This window comes from Gobio gobio (genome assembly GCF_949357685.1).
Source record: "Gobio gobio genome assembly, chromosome: 15".
Taxonomy (NCBI): Eukaryota; Metazoa; Chordata; class Actinopteri; order Cypriniformes; family Gobionidae; genus Gobio; species Gobio gobio.
Genome location: NC_137108.1, coordinates 33,715,595 through 33,729,725, shown reverse-complemented (window position 1 = coordinate 33,729,725; position 14,131 = coordinate 33,715,595). Strand labels below are relative to the sequence as shown.

The following is a 14,131-nucleotide window of genomic DNA, read 5'->3' as shown; positions in this document are numbered from 1 at the left end:
CTTTTCTTGCCAGGCAAAGGGAAAAACCCTCTGGTGTGCCAGATCCAGCCTTGACAACATTCTCCACACCTTGCTCTTTCTCTCTTTCATCCTCTTCCTTCTCGTTCACCACCTCTTACACGTACTCTTCCTCCTCTCCCTCTTAATATATTGTTTCCACCCATTTGTATCAACATTCAGTGCAACATATTGAGTCAATTTTGGCACTCTGAACTGACCTGTATGTACAGTTGTTTGGTAACGTCATTAGAAATAAGTGTGAACTTATTTGTGTGTAAACGGTGACAGCTGTGTTGAAGCATTTTGAACAAAAGTGCATCACAGTGCAAAATGTGTTTTAGTGAGTGAGACTGTGTTTATTGTTTTACAGAAAGAGTGATTTATTCGACAAATTGGTTTAGACTACTGAGAATTTGGTTCAGAGAATGACGTTTAGTGTTTTAGCAAAACATGTGAATAAATGGATTTGATTAGATTGATCCCAGTGCTGCAGAAATGTCACAGTATGCCTGGAAGCTTGTTACACAAAGTTATAGGCCTACACAAAGTATAATACACTTATTACTCAGATTCATGAAGAATTCATTACTTTGGTAAACAAAACAATGGGTTAGTTTCAAGATTGAAAGGCTTCTCATTTAATAGTGTGTGGTTTCTCTTCAGAGTTACACTGTCAGAAAATCAATTACATTTTTGTTGTGGATTTTCACTCCTGAGCACCACAGCACCACCCAAACTGAGCTGTACCTTCAGAAAACATAAAGGCCATTTGTCAATGTTTCAGAAAATGATTGTGATAAAAATGAAACAGCTTTCAGAGCTGACTGTATTTGGCGTTGTGTCTTCTTCAAAGGTCATCTTTGCTTTAATGTCTCGTGACCCTTCATTCCCTCAGAATGGAAATAAATCTCTCTCCTTAATCATATGGAATTTTATATCAGAGCATTTGTCTTTCTCCCTGCTGTCTTTTTTCCAAGTGACTGAATGAGCACAATGTTAATGTTAGATGGTGGAGTTTCTATTGTGATTCTGATCAGAAAATACCCACATTTTTGTGTCTGAAATTTGAATTTGTCATATCATGTAAGACTAGTGTTGTCACAATACCAAAATTTACCAATTAAATTAAATGAGCTAATAATTATAAGTGAAAAAATACATAAAATCAGCACATAGCTTTTAAATATTTATAAGTAAACGTGGCTTTAAATAGATTATGTGAAAAGTTAATAATAAAATGTGATCTTGGACCACAAAACCAGTCATAAGGGAAATTTGAACATCATCTGAACATCATATGAAAGCTGAATAAATAAGGAATGGTTTGTTATAGTATAGGACAATATTTGGCCGAGTTACAACTATTTGAAAATCTGGAATCTGAGGGTGCAAAAAAATTAAATGTTGAGAAAATTGGCTTTAAAGTTGTCCATGTGAAGTCATTAGCAAGGCATATACTACTAATAATCAATTTTTATATATATTTACGGTATAAATTTTACACAATATCTTCATGGAACATGATATAATTTTTTTTATTCTAGTATCAATTTGGTACCAAAGTATCCATACTTTTGACAGCACTATGTCAGACATAATGAGGGGGAAGTTGTCCAGGCTGTCTCGGTATAGTTCAAACCTGTTTAAAAGATCTGTTGTGGTTTTCCCCTCATCATGCATAAGTTTGAGTCACTGTGGAGAATTTCATAGAGCAGTCAAAACCTGGGACATTTTATTCTGAAATGTTTTTGAGAAGAAATAGGTTTCCAAGGCATCATAACATCATTTGCAATGATGTTAAACAAATTTGAAAGAACTTTAGACATAACTAAGCAACATTTTAATGAGTACTTATTTCCCAGAAGAATTGGAATCATACATTGGGGAAAACAGGGGAAAATTAACATTTACAAATTAATTCACTTTCATCCACTCCTTTAGATGCCATTTTTATACATTTTGACCAACCGCCACACCACACACACAGGACTATGGGATAACATGGGCATGTCTTTAAAAATGACCAGAGGAAGGCATCTTAGTCTAGCCTGACAAGCCAGACCCACATCAAGATGTTGGGTCTGGAACTCACCATTGGCATTGCTCAATCCGAGGGGCAGGATAAACGGTTGTCTTTCAAATTCCCTCTGCACGCAATAGGATAGCGCTACAACCCACCAGAGCAACGAAAAAGGTGAAGTGGAGCTAGTTGATAGATTAAACTTTCACCGTATCTGGTCGGCAAACCTCTGAACACATCTTCCTTTCTTAAGAATGACTTCGTGCCGTTCTTTGTTCTTTTCTCAAAGAAAATCTTAACTCCAAGTCTTCCAGAGTCGCGGCCAAAGCTGATTCGAAACACCACTGTTCACCAGCTGCTTTGTTTACGAGTAGCACGCAGAACCGCGGCAACTCTGCCATCATTATGTTAAGCCCGCCCACCGACTCTATACACTATGTGATTGGCCTGACCAGAGTTTGGTTTTTCAAGCTCGCAAGCCAACGGAGAGTTGCTAGACTACCCTGGCTGCAAATTAGATCTGCCGCTAGGGTGCGTCTAGATTTCTAGGCTAATCTTAGACAGGATGTTACTAACAATGAGATTACCTTCTCATGCAACACCAGAAATTTTTTGTATAGTATAATATTTTTTTAACATGGACTAAGTTAATACATTTATCAAGCAAGGATGCATTAAATTGATCAACCGGGACAACAAAGACATCATCTTATAAAATATTTATATTTCAAATAAATGCTGTCTATTCATCAAATCACGGTATCTAGTAAAATATTAAAGGGATAGTTCACCCAAAAATGAAAATTAGCCCATAATTTACTCACCCTCAAGTCATCCTAGGTGTATATGACATTCTTCTTTCAGACGGAGTTATATTACAAAAGTCCAGGCTAATCCATGCATTAGAATTTGATTTATAGTTGCTCTGTTTTTGAAGTCCATAAAAAGTGCATCTGTCCGTCAAATAACGTGCTCCACGCGGCTCCGGGGTGTTAATAAAGGCCTTCTGAAGCAAATCGACGTGTTTGTGTAAGAAAAATATCCATATTTAAAACTTTATCAAGTATTCGGCCGACCGCCTTCTGTGGAAAAGTGTTGCATGTTGAAAGTGAAACTCAAGATGCATACGTGACGTCATGACGAGCCTACCTGGTCGCGTAAGTCTTTCGATCGGCAGGGGAACTTTCAACAATTTTTCCATATATTGAACAGAGAAGGCGGTCGGCCAAAAGTTTACTTTATAAAGTTTTAAATATGGATTTTTTTCTTACACAAACGCGTCGATTCACTTAAGAAGGCCTTTATTAAAGGGGTCATAGAATGACATTTTTGTGCAAGTTAATATGATTCTTTAGTGTCTAAATGAAAAGTTTGTAATATACTTTAATTAAAAATTCTCATTAGTATTGTAAGAAAACACTCATTTTACCTGGTCAAAACCAGCTCAGTTTTTAGCAAGTCATTTCAGTGTATGTGACTTTAAATGATAATGAGCTTTGCTCACCCCGCCCCCTCTGCTCTGTGGGGCGTTTGGTTCGACCCGACACAACACCACAACACACGTGGAGGGTTGCCTTGACAACATTTGAGGGTATATTTTCGAGAAATAATGGCAACGGGAGTCTCTGAAGACACATCTAAGCAACCTTATCATTTTGAACCGGAGTCGGACCAGGAACAGATGACGAACCCATCGAAGTTCGAACAGGACGTTTCTGAATGGTTGGTTAACGTCATGTCACTTTGATCTATCTTTGTACTGGCAGAGTAGCGTAGTTGCTATGTGTTTACTGATGTGTTAGTTCATTGACAGATTGATGTTATGTTATAAGATTTTTTTTTTTTTTACATTACTTCTTAATCAGTAACAGACACCGTTATAAACCATGTACAAAAGTAAGCTTAGTGTAGTGTTACCACGTTAACTTTATCACCCGAGTACACAGTTTGTAATAACAAACATAACGCGTTGTTCATTATAAACGTGGGATTATGAATTATATTGAGAACGTCATAAACAGAAAGCATGCCGTAATGTAACTTACCCTGTAAACATTAGCCTCATTCATCGTGAAGCGTGCAAGCGATCTACAAAGATTAATCTAAAGGTTAATAAAACGTTACACTCACATCTTCGATCTTCCTGAGGTGCAGCAGGAACACGATCCTTTTTTCAAGAGCAGCTTATTAGCAAAACCTGCTTTATACTGACGCTCGTTTATAAAGCAGTCTGCTGAGAAATGATTGCGCAAACATTGACGTTGATCGTGGGGAATATTCCCTTCTAAAACAAAACTCAGCACTGCAGCCACTGGGTCTTCAGCGGTTCGGATTTAGGAACATCAAAACGACTGCTGTGTTCGTTATTACACCCAACAACACAACACCAAAATCGCTTAGACGCCATTCTGCTCCAGAGTATCAACAATGGCGGACTGATGACAGCTCGCTCAGGGCGGGTCTGTGTTGAAACGCTGCTGTCAATCAACAATCTTAGGAGGGGCGTACACCGTGTAACGTCACACGGTCGGACGGCTCGATTTGAGACAGGGGAAAATATATAAGGAGATAAAAAAAAAACACTGGATGTATTTTTATCAATATAGGATGGTTGTGTACAGGCACTGCCAACACACATTTCCGTATAATCAACTTGTAAAAGTGCATGTACCATTCTATGACCCCTTTAACACCCCAGAGCCGCGTGGAGTATGTTATTTGATGGACAGATGCACTTTTTATGGACTTCAAAAACAGAGCAACTATAAATCCAATTCTAATGCTTGGATTAGCCTGGACTTTTGTAATATAACTCTGATTTTATTCGTCTGAAAGAAGAATGTCATATACACCTAGGATGACTTTGAGGGTGAGTAAATTATGGGCTTATTTTCATTCTTGGGTGAACTATCCCTTTAAGCAGGGCAACTGCTTTCAACATTGATAATAAAAAAAATCTTGAGCACAAAATCAGCATTGAATGATTTCTAAAGGATCATGTGACACTCAAGACTGGAGTACTGGTTGCAAAAAATTCAGCTTTGCCATCACAGGAATAAATTACTTTTTAAAATTCATTAAAATAGAAAATAGTTATTTTAAGTTGTAATATTTCACAGTATTGTTTCTACTGTATTTTTGATCAAACAAATGCAACCTTGGTGAGAGACTTCTTTTAAAAATGTTAAATACCGTTCCCAAACCTTTGAACGTTAGTACAGGATAATATTTTTAGATGAGCACAAAGTTGGTTCCTGACAATTTCAAATTAAATTTTACATTCTCATTTGGCCCTTTAAAATTCTTTTAACTGTCCATTAACTGTTGGATCCTGTTTGTTTCAGAGAAAGATGGTGGTAGACAGTTGTGAGCCTTCCAACGGACACTTCCGAGTGAGGCTTTCACAATACCACAGAACTTGAAATCTGTATTATCCATTTCATTTATTATATTTTTAACTTTGTTTACTGAAGCTGCAGAGGTTATTTCACTGAAAAAAAATATTTATAATATTTATAATATAATTAAATATATATAATTATATAATTATAATAGTTGAGATTACATGAATGATTTGTGTTGCATTAACTGAAATTGGGCGGGGCTTGTTTGTTCCCAGCATGCTTTGCATATGGCTAAGAGAGAGTAAATGTTATTTTATATGTGTAAAAGTGTTATTTTATGTATTTTTGAGCAAGATGAGAAAGGGGGAGACTTGATTGTATTTAAATAGTGTTTAATATTAAATTATGTTGGAATTATTAGAACAATTTAAATTACCATTGTCTACCATTGTGAAGAAGAGTGGAGCATTTGCTTAGGTTGTGGACTAATACAACTAATGTCATAACGGTTTTGTTGAAGGAGCTTTTAATGCTTAGCATATAAGATGCTAATGTGTGCTATTGCTAGCTAAAAGTTTGTCAGGTTTGCTAGAGCGGTATTATAATTCATTTGTGTAACATTAAAATATTTGAAATTGAAGTGGATGAATGAATCATGTCAGGGAGCCATATAAAAATTCACTTTGAGACTACTTAATTAGGTCACTTAAAATGTATTCATTCCATGATGTTGAAGTTACATGAACAAATTATGTTTGTTTAACTTCATTGATTCATGTGGGACCGATGTACACAATTAAATCATGTAAATCCAACACACTTTTTTTTCAGTGCATGGTGTTTGGTGATGAATGACTTTTAAAGAGTTCTGTGTCAGAGGAGCGTGCAGTCTGAAATATGTTTGTGTTTCGAGCACGATCCCTGCTCCCAGGCGTGTGCTTTTCGTTTGACTTGAGGTTAGCTACTGAGGAAGAGCTCTTATGTGGCTTTTCTACTGGAATTTAGCAACATCTTGTTGACGCCTAAAAGGATGTCGAAACTGTATCCCTGGAGTCACATAATTTGTTATATGCCCATATTTAGATTTCCTGTCATTGCCTGAGGTGTCTTCTTGTCACAAGACGGGTTCCTTTTTAGGCTTCTTGGAATTGGATCAAGTCCACCTGGTGAAGTCTAATTTCAAGATTCTTCCAGATGTACGAATGATCTGTTTTTTATGGATTCTGTGAACTCAGGCTGACTGAGAAATTGGAAGTTTTCCATGAAGCCGTAGGTGGAAGGAAGATAGATCCACAGTAGGTGTATGTCCATGGAGAGATTTTTGAGGTCAATGTGAAAGATGTCCCAGGGGTCCTGCTCATCCAGATACGCTCAGTGGATCTCATGAGACCAGAAAATAAAAACTTAAAAGGGAAAAAGAACGGTCAAGAGAGAGAGTTTGAGCTACAGAGAGAATCTTTGCAAGACCATGCAGGAAAATGTGAAATGCCACTGTGAAGTGCATTTGTTTGTATCTACTACATAATTCTCCAAGAGCAGTGATAACCCCATAGAACCAACATAAATGTAGGCCTATTGCAGATATCATTAATGTTCTTAATGACAAAAATAATTAATAATTTAATGTAACATAAATCAAGATAAATGACAGTCAGATTCAAAGAGGAATATTAGAAGGCCAAGAGAAACTGGGGATAGAGGAGGGTAATTAGCTCCTGAGCAACATGATAAAGCTGCTGATAATACTGAATGGACTTTATATAAGGATGCTGCAATAGGAATACGACGCTTGATGTCTATGTACAGTAAAATGAAACTAAGCAAGGTCAAGCCAAGGTTGTTTGTCATATTTGTTCATCCTACGATTAAAGGTCCCATGGCATGAACATTTCATTTTATGAGGTTTTTTAACATTAATATGAGTTCCCCTAGCCTGTATATGGTCCCCAAGTGGCTAGAAATTTTGATGGGTGTAAACCGAGTTCTGGCTGTCTCTCTCTGCCTTTGAGAAAATGACAGCTCAGACGAGCTGATCTGAAATGTTCCTGTTATGACGTCATACCAGGAAATGTTACCTCCCCTTCCTCTGCTTTGCCCACCCAGAGCATTCGGAGAAAATGGATTCAGTTTATGTCAGCACAGGCTTTACAAACAGACTTTACAATATGGATTCGCACGACAAACAGTGAGTAACAGTGTTCATTAATCCCTGATCTATGATCAGTGATTTCTGATGTGTAGCTAATCATTCAAGTTCACTCAGACTTTCTTTCTAGATCGTTTAATGATCGCTGTCTTGATGCCCTAAGCGTAATGCATCAGTGAATCAAGCCAGTGACTAAAACGATCGTTTCTGTTAGTAGCATGAAACAAATCCCTTATTTAAGTCATTAAATTACAGAGAGTGATCAGAGAACACTCTTTATAATGTTCGTGTGACAGAGGGCTCTGTCACGATCACGGCAGCACTACATTTTACACGCACATTTGATCCATTATCCACCTGGTTTATTGTTTCCTTATTCCTTATTGTTCAGGTTAACGCGTCAGTAGCATACATAACACACACATATTCACACCATTATCACATCTTTTTCCAAATCCCCTTTATAAACACACACAGACAACAGATAAATTAATCCATACATGTTTATTGGACTTATCTGCATATTATGTTTTGTCTTTGGTCGCGGTCTGTTTGTGTTGTGGTTAGTCCATGTTACTGGAGGCAAATGGCAATCAATCTGTCAATCACACGTCGCGAGTGTATCTGCACACTTGCCCAAACTGCCGTTATAATGAATGACACTGTTATGCTGCACAAAGCTCTTACTGTATTCCTGTCGATGTTGTGTTTGCTGTTAGTTGTGGTGAAAGCATTTTGTGAGAGAAAACGCGTTGCAATGACGATATCACTGCATTCACGCGATCAACAGACTGTCTGTCTACTCAATGCTCATCACTGCAGCCTTTCATGTGATAGGAATAGATCATAAAATAATGCTATAATCCACACTTTGACGATTCGTTCATCTCGACGGCTGTAATGGTACATTACATGTGTTACAAAGTTCAAAGAATACGGTGAAAGACAGAGTTGACGTGACTGGGACTGTTTAATCAGAACTCTCAGCTACAAATAAGCTTGCGTTAACAGCACAGCGCTCTCAACTTCCTCCAGCTCACGTAGGTTCACGCGCAGTCAGCCTCTCTCTCTCTCAGCCACACGCCCCTTGAAACAGGACATTCAGCCAGAGGGGTAATAACAGTATAGAAAAAATGCCTTTTATTTCTAAATTATGAATTTTTTTAATGTAAAAATCATACTAACAATATAAGTACACCTCAGGAAACATGATAAAATAATAGAAAAATGCCATTCCATGGGACCTTTAACAACTGTTCCAAACCTCTTTGCCCTACAACTATTACCAACTAACATACACCAAGATCATACACCACTCATAGACCACATATAAAACTGGTCAAACATCTGCCACATCCGAGTAACTCTTGCGCAAGTATGTATGGATCAGAATTTCTGAGTGTGCGCAAAAGTGAGTGTTTGTTCATCTTTTTCTAGGCATGGATCAGTCAAGTATAACCTCTACTATAATGAACAAAAGTGTTTTGAGTCTCCGCCTTTTTCAACAAGCATGACTTTCCAGGCTGGTTTAACACAAAATCGGTAACCCCCCTTGAACTTCAGTCATAAGTGGTAACAGGAGGTGCGCTTGAGAAGCTTTTTTTAGAAACGGGTTTCTTGTCGCCGTAGTTCAGGGTTGAAGCTGTTGATTTATTTAATTTGTAAAAGGTTATGGGCGGAATGGGTGGCTATATAAAATAGACTCATCATTATTGACACATGTGGTAATGATAGAACCATCCACTGGGAGGTTGATACATTTGATTTGGATGCAAAAATAGTTGAGAGTACAGAAATAAGCAAGCACAGTTAAATATGGGATCAAAATTATATATATATATGGAAAAGTCCATGGGAGTCCATGCCTCGACGGATCAGGGCTGTTTCGGCAGAAAAAGGGGGACCAACACAATATTAGGAAGATGTCATAATGTTATGCCTGATCGGTGTATATTATTTTTAGTATTTTTAGACAGTATATAAAGTTTGTTTTTCATCTCATATTTTATTTCAGCTTTATTTCAATTACTAAACATTATTTTAATAGAGTTCGTTTTTGTTTAATGATAACAACACTGAAGCTGACTGTGAATGTAATGGTAACACACTGAGTTGTGATTCGCATGCCAGGGGAGATGATTTGCCAGAATCAATCATTAAAATGAAAAAACTTTATAGTCAGGAGCAGCATGCCTATCATTACATTTATCTAAAAGTGGTTCATGAATTGCTTCATAACATGAATCACTGGACATAATAAAATGATGGACTCAACCTCCTAATTTTAGATTTGTTCCATAATATATGGAAACACTTGCTGACACGGACAGCAGCATCAATTCAATTGACCATGTTTTGTAAATTACTCTGTTTTTCTCTCTCTCCTAGGGGCCTATTTATTACAATTCATGACCGCTCCCACATCTCCACAATACTTCAGAGCTGGCCAGAGAAGGACATTCGTGTGAGTTTTGCCCACTTACATCCACACCACCCTGTACTATTACATAATGTACTAGAACTCTCACTGTCAGACACAAATTAAAACTCTCCAGGGTTTCACCAATTCCAAAGACATTGATTCCAAATATATATGACTTGTACCGTGAAAACGATGCCATAAAGTCATATTAATCTACTTGTTAAGCATTTAAAAGTTATTAAGTTAATGATGTCGCACCCTGTAGGGCTTTGGCGTGTTGAGGAACAATGCAGGGTGGCATGAAATGAAGCAGTAAAAATGTTAAACACCTACTGCATCTGCATCACAATGTTAACGGGAAAAAACATGTTGTTCTTGCTTTGGGATCAATTGTGTTCAGCAATTGGATTGAATTACACAGCTTATGCTGTTATTTTAAATGTAGTCGTTTATTGTGAATGTGTGAAAATGTGAAAATAAAAGCAGAAAATCTGTTGTTACTGGAGGGCAGACTTACAAGCCAACCTAGCTTATCACAGATCCATTTATAAATGCATATTTTTAATCCAGGGCAAAAACATAAAAATAAAAAATAAAAACATTGAAGAAAGTGATTTAATCATAAAATGCTTAAATTAGATCAGCAGGCTTTGTAGGGTGAATTAAAAGTACAGGCTGCTGTAGAGTCCAAAACATTATATACACACTACCATTCAAAGAATTGGGGTGAGTAAGATTTAATTTTAAATGTTTTTAAAAGAAGTCTCTTATGCTCGGCAAGGCTACATTTATTTGATCAAAAATACATTAAAAAACAGTAATATTGTAATTGTTTTCTATTTAAATATATTTTCAAATGTAATTTATTCCTGTGTCCTTGCCGAATAAAAGTATTCATTTCTTTAAATTATTTGAAATATTAAAAAAAAGTGTGTGTGTGTGTACAGTTTATATAAATCATATACCAAAATGATGGCTTCCAATAATGCATGCATTACCCACATTTTTTTAGTTCACCTAAAATTTTACTGATGATTTTGTTGTCCATGCATTTCTGAATTTGCTGACTGTCTCAATAACTTGGTTGTATTTTTGTCTAGGCTGTAGTAGTGACAGATGGAGAGAGGATACTGGGCCTGGGGGATCTGGGCTGCTATGGCATGGGCATCCCAGTGGGTAAACTGGCCCTATACACCGCCTGTGGTGGAATGCCTCCTCAGCAGTGCCTGCCTGTTATGCTGGACGTGGGGACAGACAATGAGGTAGGCAGACATGTGGCACCACTGCCATCCAGACCGTGACTGCTGACACCCACTTGCCATCTCGCTCTCCTTGACATAATCAAAGACATAACTATTCATAGTAAGCACATCCTCTCTCACGACTTTAATCTGTCAACTTGTTTGTTTTCACTGGTCGCAATGTTGCAGTGCTGTAGCAGAAGGATGGAGGTTACTGCTGCAGTAGCTGTAGGTTATGAATAGCCCTGTGAGTTCAGAGGTAAATTTAGTGACATTCTCGACAGGGCTAAGGGTGTGGCACTGCAGAAATAGAAAACCACTGCCTCATCGACCAAGGCTTTGCTCCAGTGTCCACCTGGCACTCCCCTTCTGTACCAAAGCAGTGGCTAAGCCGTGCCATCATAGATGAGATGCCAAATCTCAGATGGAGGGAGAAAGACAAAAAAGTAAGAGAAGATGAGACTACACAAAGGCTTGAAAGCCATTTACTCTTTCTTAGAGACACTTGTCTTTCCAATTAAGTTATAGCTTATGTATACTGGGTTGCACAGACTAGTCGACTTTAATGCTCTGCCATGACGTTTTTAAAGCTTGACATCGACTAGTCTCTGATCACGGCCTATAGAGGGCGCAACAGGATAAGAAATCTTTGAAGTCCAGTTTTTTACGCTCAGTTTCCAAACAGTTAAAATGACAAATAAATGTATACTCCGAGAACGCTCCACAAGATATGTTTGATTATATCATCTGGATGCTCAAAATGGATCGAGTGAAAGCACATTATTAACAACTTATTGTACACGTAAGTTAAGCATTGTTTTAAACCAATGCGCTGCTGGATTGTAACGCACACACATACAGACAGTAGCTCGCATGCGCAGATGGCACAACATTCTCTGAACACTCAACACTGTTCTGTGATTTATTAATAAAATGTCTTAGAAACTGAAAAGTTCTAGCATATATTTCTTAGTATCTAAAACCCACAGCTTCACTATTAGAAGTAGAATTAATTCACAGGCAATCGTTCTCTCACTAATGCATCCATATAAATGTAATCTTTACTGTGCTACTTCATCTCTATCTGATTTAGAATGAGCAGAAATCTGTGAGAAATATAACAACCCAAAGATAAAAGAACTGATAAAAACAAGCTGTTATGGAGGAGCAAAGCATTGCTCATACTAAATCAGATAGAGATGAAGTAGCACAGTAAATATTACATAGTGAAGCTGTGGGTTTTAGTTAATAAGAAATATATGCTTTTAGAACTTATAGAACTATAGAACTTTTCGGTTTCTAAGATATTTTATTGATCAAGAAAATCTTGGAGTTACATTTGATGACCAGTTGTCCTTCAGAGATCACATTGCTAAGACAGCTCGCTCTTGCAGGTTTGCGCTCTACAACATCAGGAAGATCAGACCGTTCCTAACAGAACACGCAACACAGCTTCTTGTCCAGGCCCTGGTTATTTCTAGACTTGACTACTGCAATGCGCTTCTGGCTGGACTCCCCTCTTGTGAAAAAAAAAAGAAAAAAAAAAAAACACTTTCCTTTCCTCCTTACCTCCTCTTTCCCGCCCTACTCTAGCCTGTGCTACACTGAGAAATGTACACAGACCAAGTATTTCAGGCACTTGTTGCGCTCACTCGACTCTTCACGACCAATCGCTTATTGTACCCCCAAGTTGTAAGTCGCTTTGGATAAAAGCGTCTGCTAAATGCATAAATGTAAATGTAAATGTAAATGATCAATCACAGAACAGTGTTGAATGTTCAGCGCTATGTCATATGCCATAGCTGTGCACAAGGCAACCCGCTTTCGAGTCTCAGCTCAAGATTCAGGCTTATTTGTTTATTAATGTCATCAGTGACTAGTCGCCGTCGACTCGACTTTCATCACATAAAGTCGTTCAATCCCTAATGTACAGTACAGGTATTTGTACAGTAATGGAACTGTGGGTCTAAAAGTGACACAGACATGCACTTTTTTAGCTTTAACATTGTAGGTTAAAATTAGAGCCTTCAATTTAGTGGATACATTTAATCTGATTATTTTAGACACAAAGTAATGAGGAAAAAATTGCTAGTATGGAACTTGCCACTGCTAATACACATGACATGCTGCTGCTGTACAAGCATCACTCCCATAACAGATCTATACAGGTGGAGCTGGGCAAGGTGGGGGTGTAACGGACTGCTCCAAGGCTTGAATGGTTGAGGATCCAAATGCAGCTTTATTGAAGGGTGATCCAAAGCAAACAAGGCAGGGGAGACAGGCAGAAGGGTAATCCACGGAACAGGCAAGTAATCCAAGACCAAGAAACCAGGGAGAATGCTCAGAAATGCAGTATTACACTTAGCAAGACTTCGCAGTGAATGAAAGGGTGAACAGGCTAGATATAGGCAGTGGAAATTAGGTAAATTAGACACAGGTGTAAACAATGAGTGATCATGAGTCCGGGCAAAGGATTATGGGTAATGCAGTCCTTGATGGAGTGACAGTCCGGGGTTGTGTGGCCTCTGGTGGTAATCACGGGCACTCTCACTGGTGAATCGATACAGGAGGGTTTGTATATATACACTATAGATACACTACCATGCAGTAAAATTTTGGAATAATTAAGATTTTTTTCGGTTTTTAAAAAGAAGTCTCTTAACCCTCTGGTGCTCTTCGGTCATTTCTGACCGGAACATTTTCTGTTTTGAAATGTTAAAAATCACTGCTTCATCAGAATGATAGGAAACTTGGTGGCTTTTCTAGCATTAGGTATGTAAACACACACAAAAAATTGGGGTCATGATTCAAGCATGCTAATTGGTCGTAAAAAAAGTAGCGTTCATTGTCTTCAGTCATAAATGACCGACCATAGGAAATTAAAAGAATTCACTGAATATTTGTGTTTAAAAATTACTCCCACTTGTGCTCTTCGGTCAAAAATGACCCCCATAGGAA

General features: G+C 37.8%; 1 protein-coding gene across 2 annotated transcripts in view; it reads left to right on the top strand.

The window, feature by feature from the left end:
- Positions 1-14,131, top strand: part of me1 (malic enzyme 1, NADP(+)-dependent, cytosolic) — a 129,176-nt gene that overhangs the window by 71,950 nt on the left and 43,095 nt on the right. For both annotated transcript variants that reach the window (XR_013818048.1, XM_079837139.1), the window contains exons 4-5: positions 9,899-9,974; positions 11,033-11,194. Coding sequence is in view for 1 of the 2 variants with exons in the window: in XM_079837139.1 (XP_079693265.1) it covers positions 9,899-9,974; positions 11,033-11,194 (238 nt within the window). In the remaining variant the exon portion in view is untranslated. The remainder of the gene's footprint in view (positions 1-9,898; positions 9,975-11,032; positions 11,195-14,131) is intronic.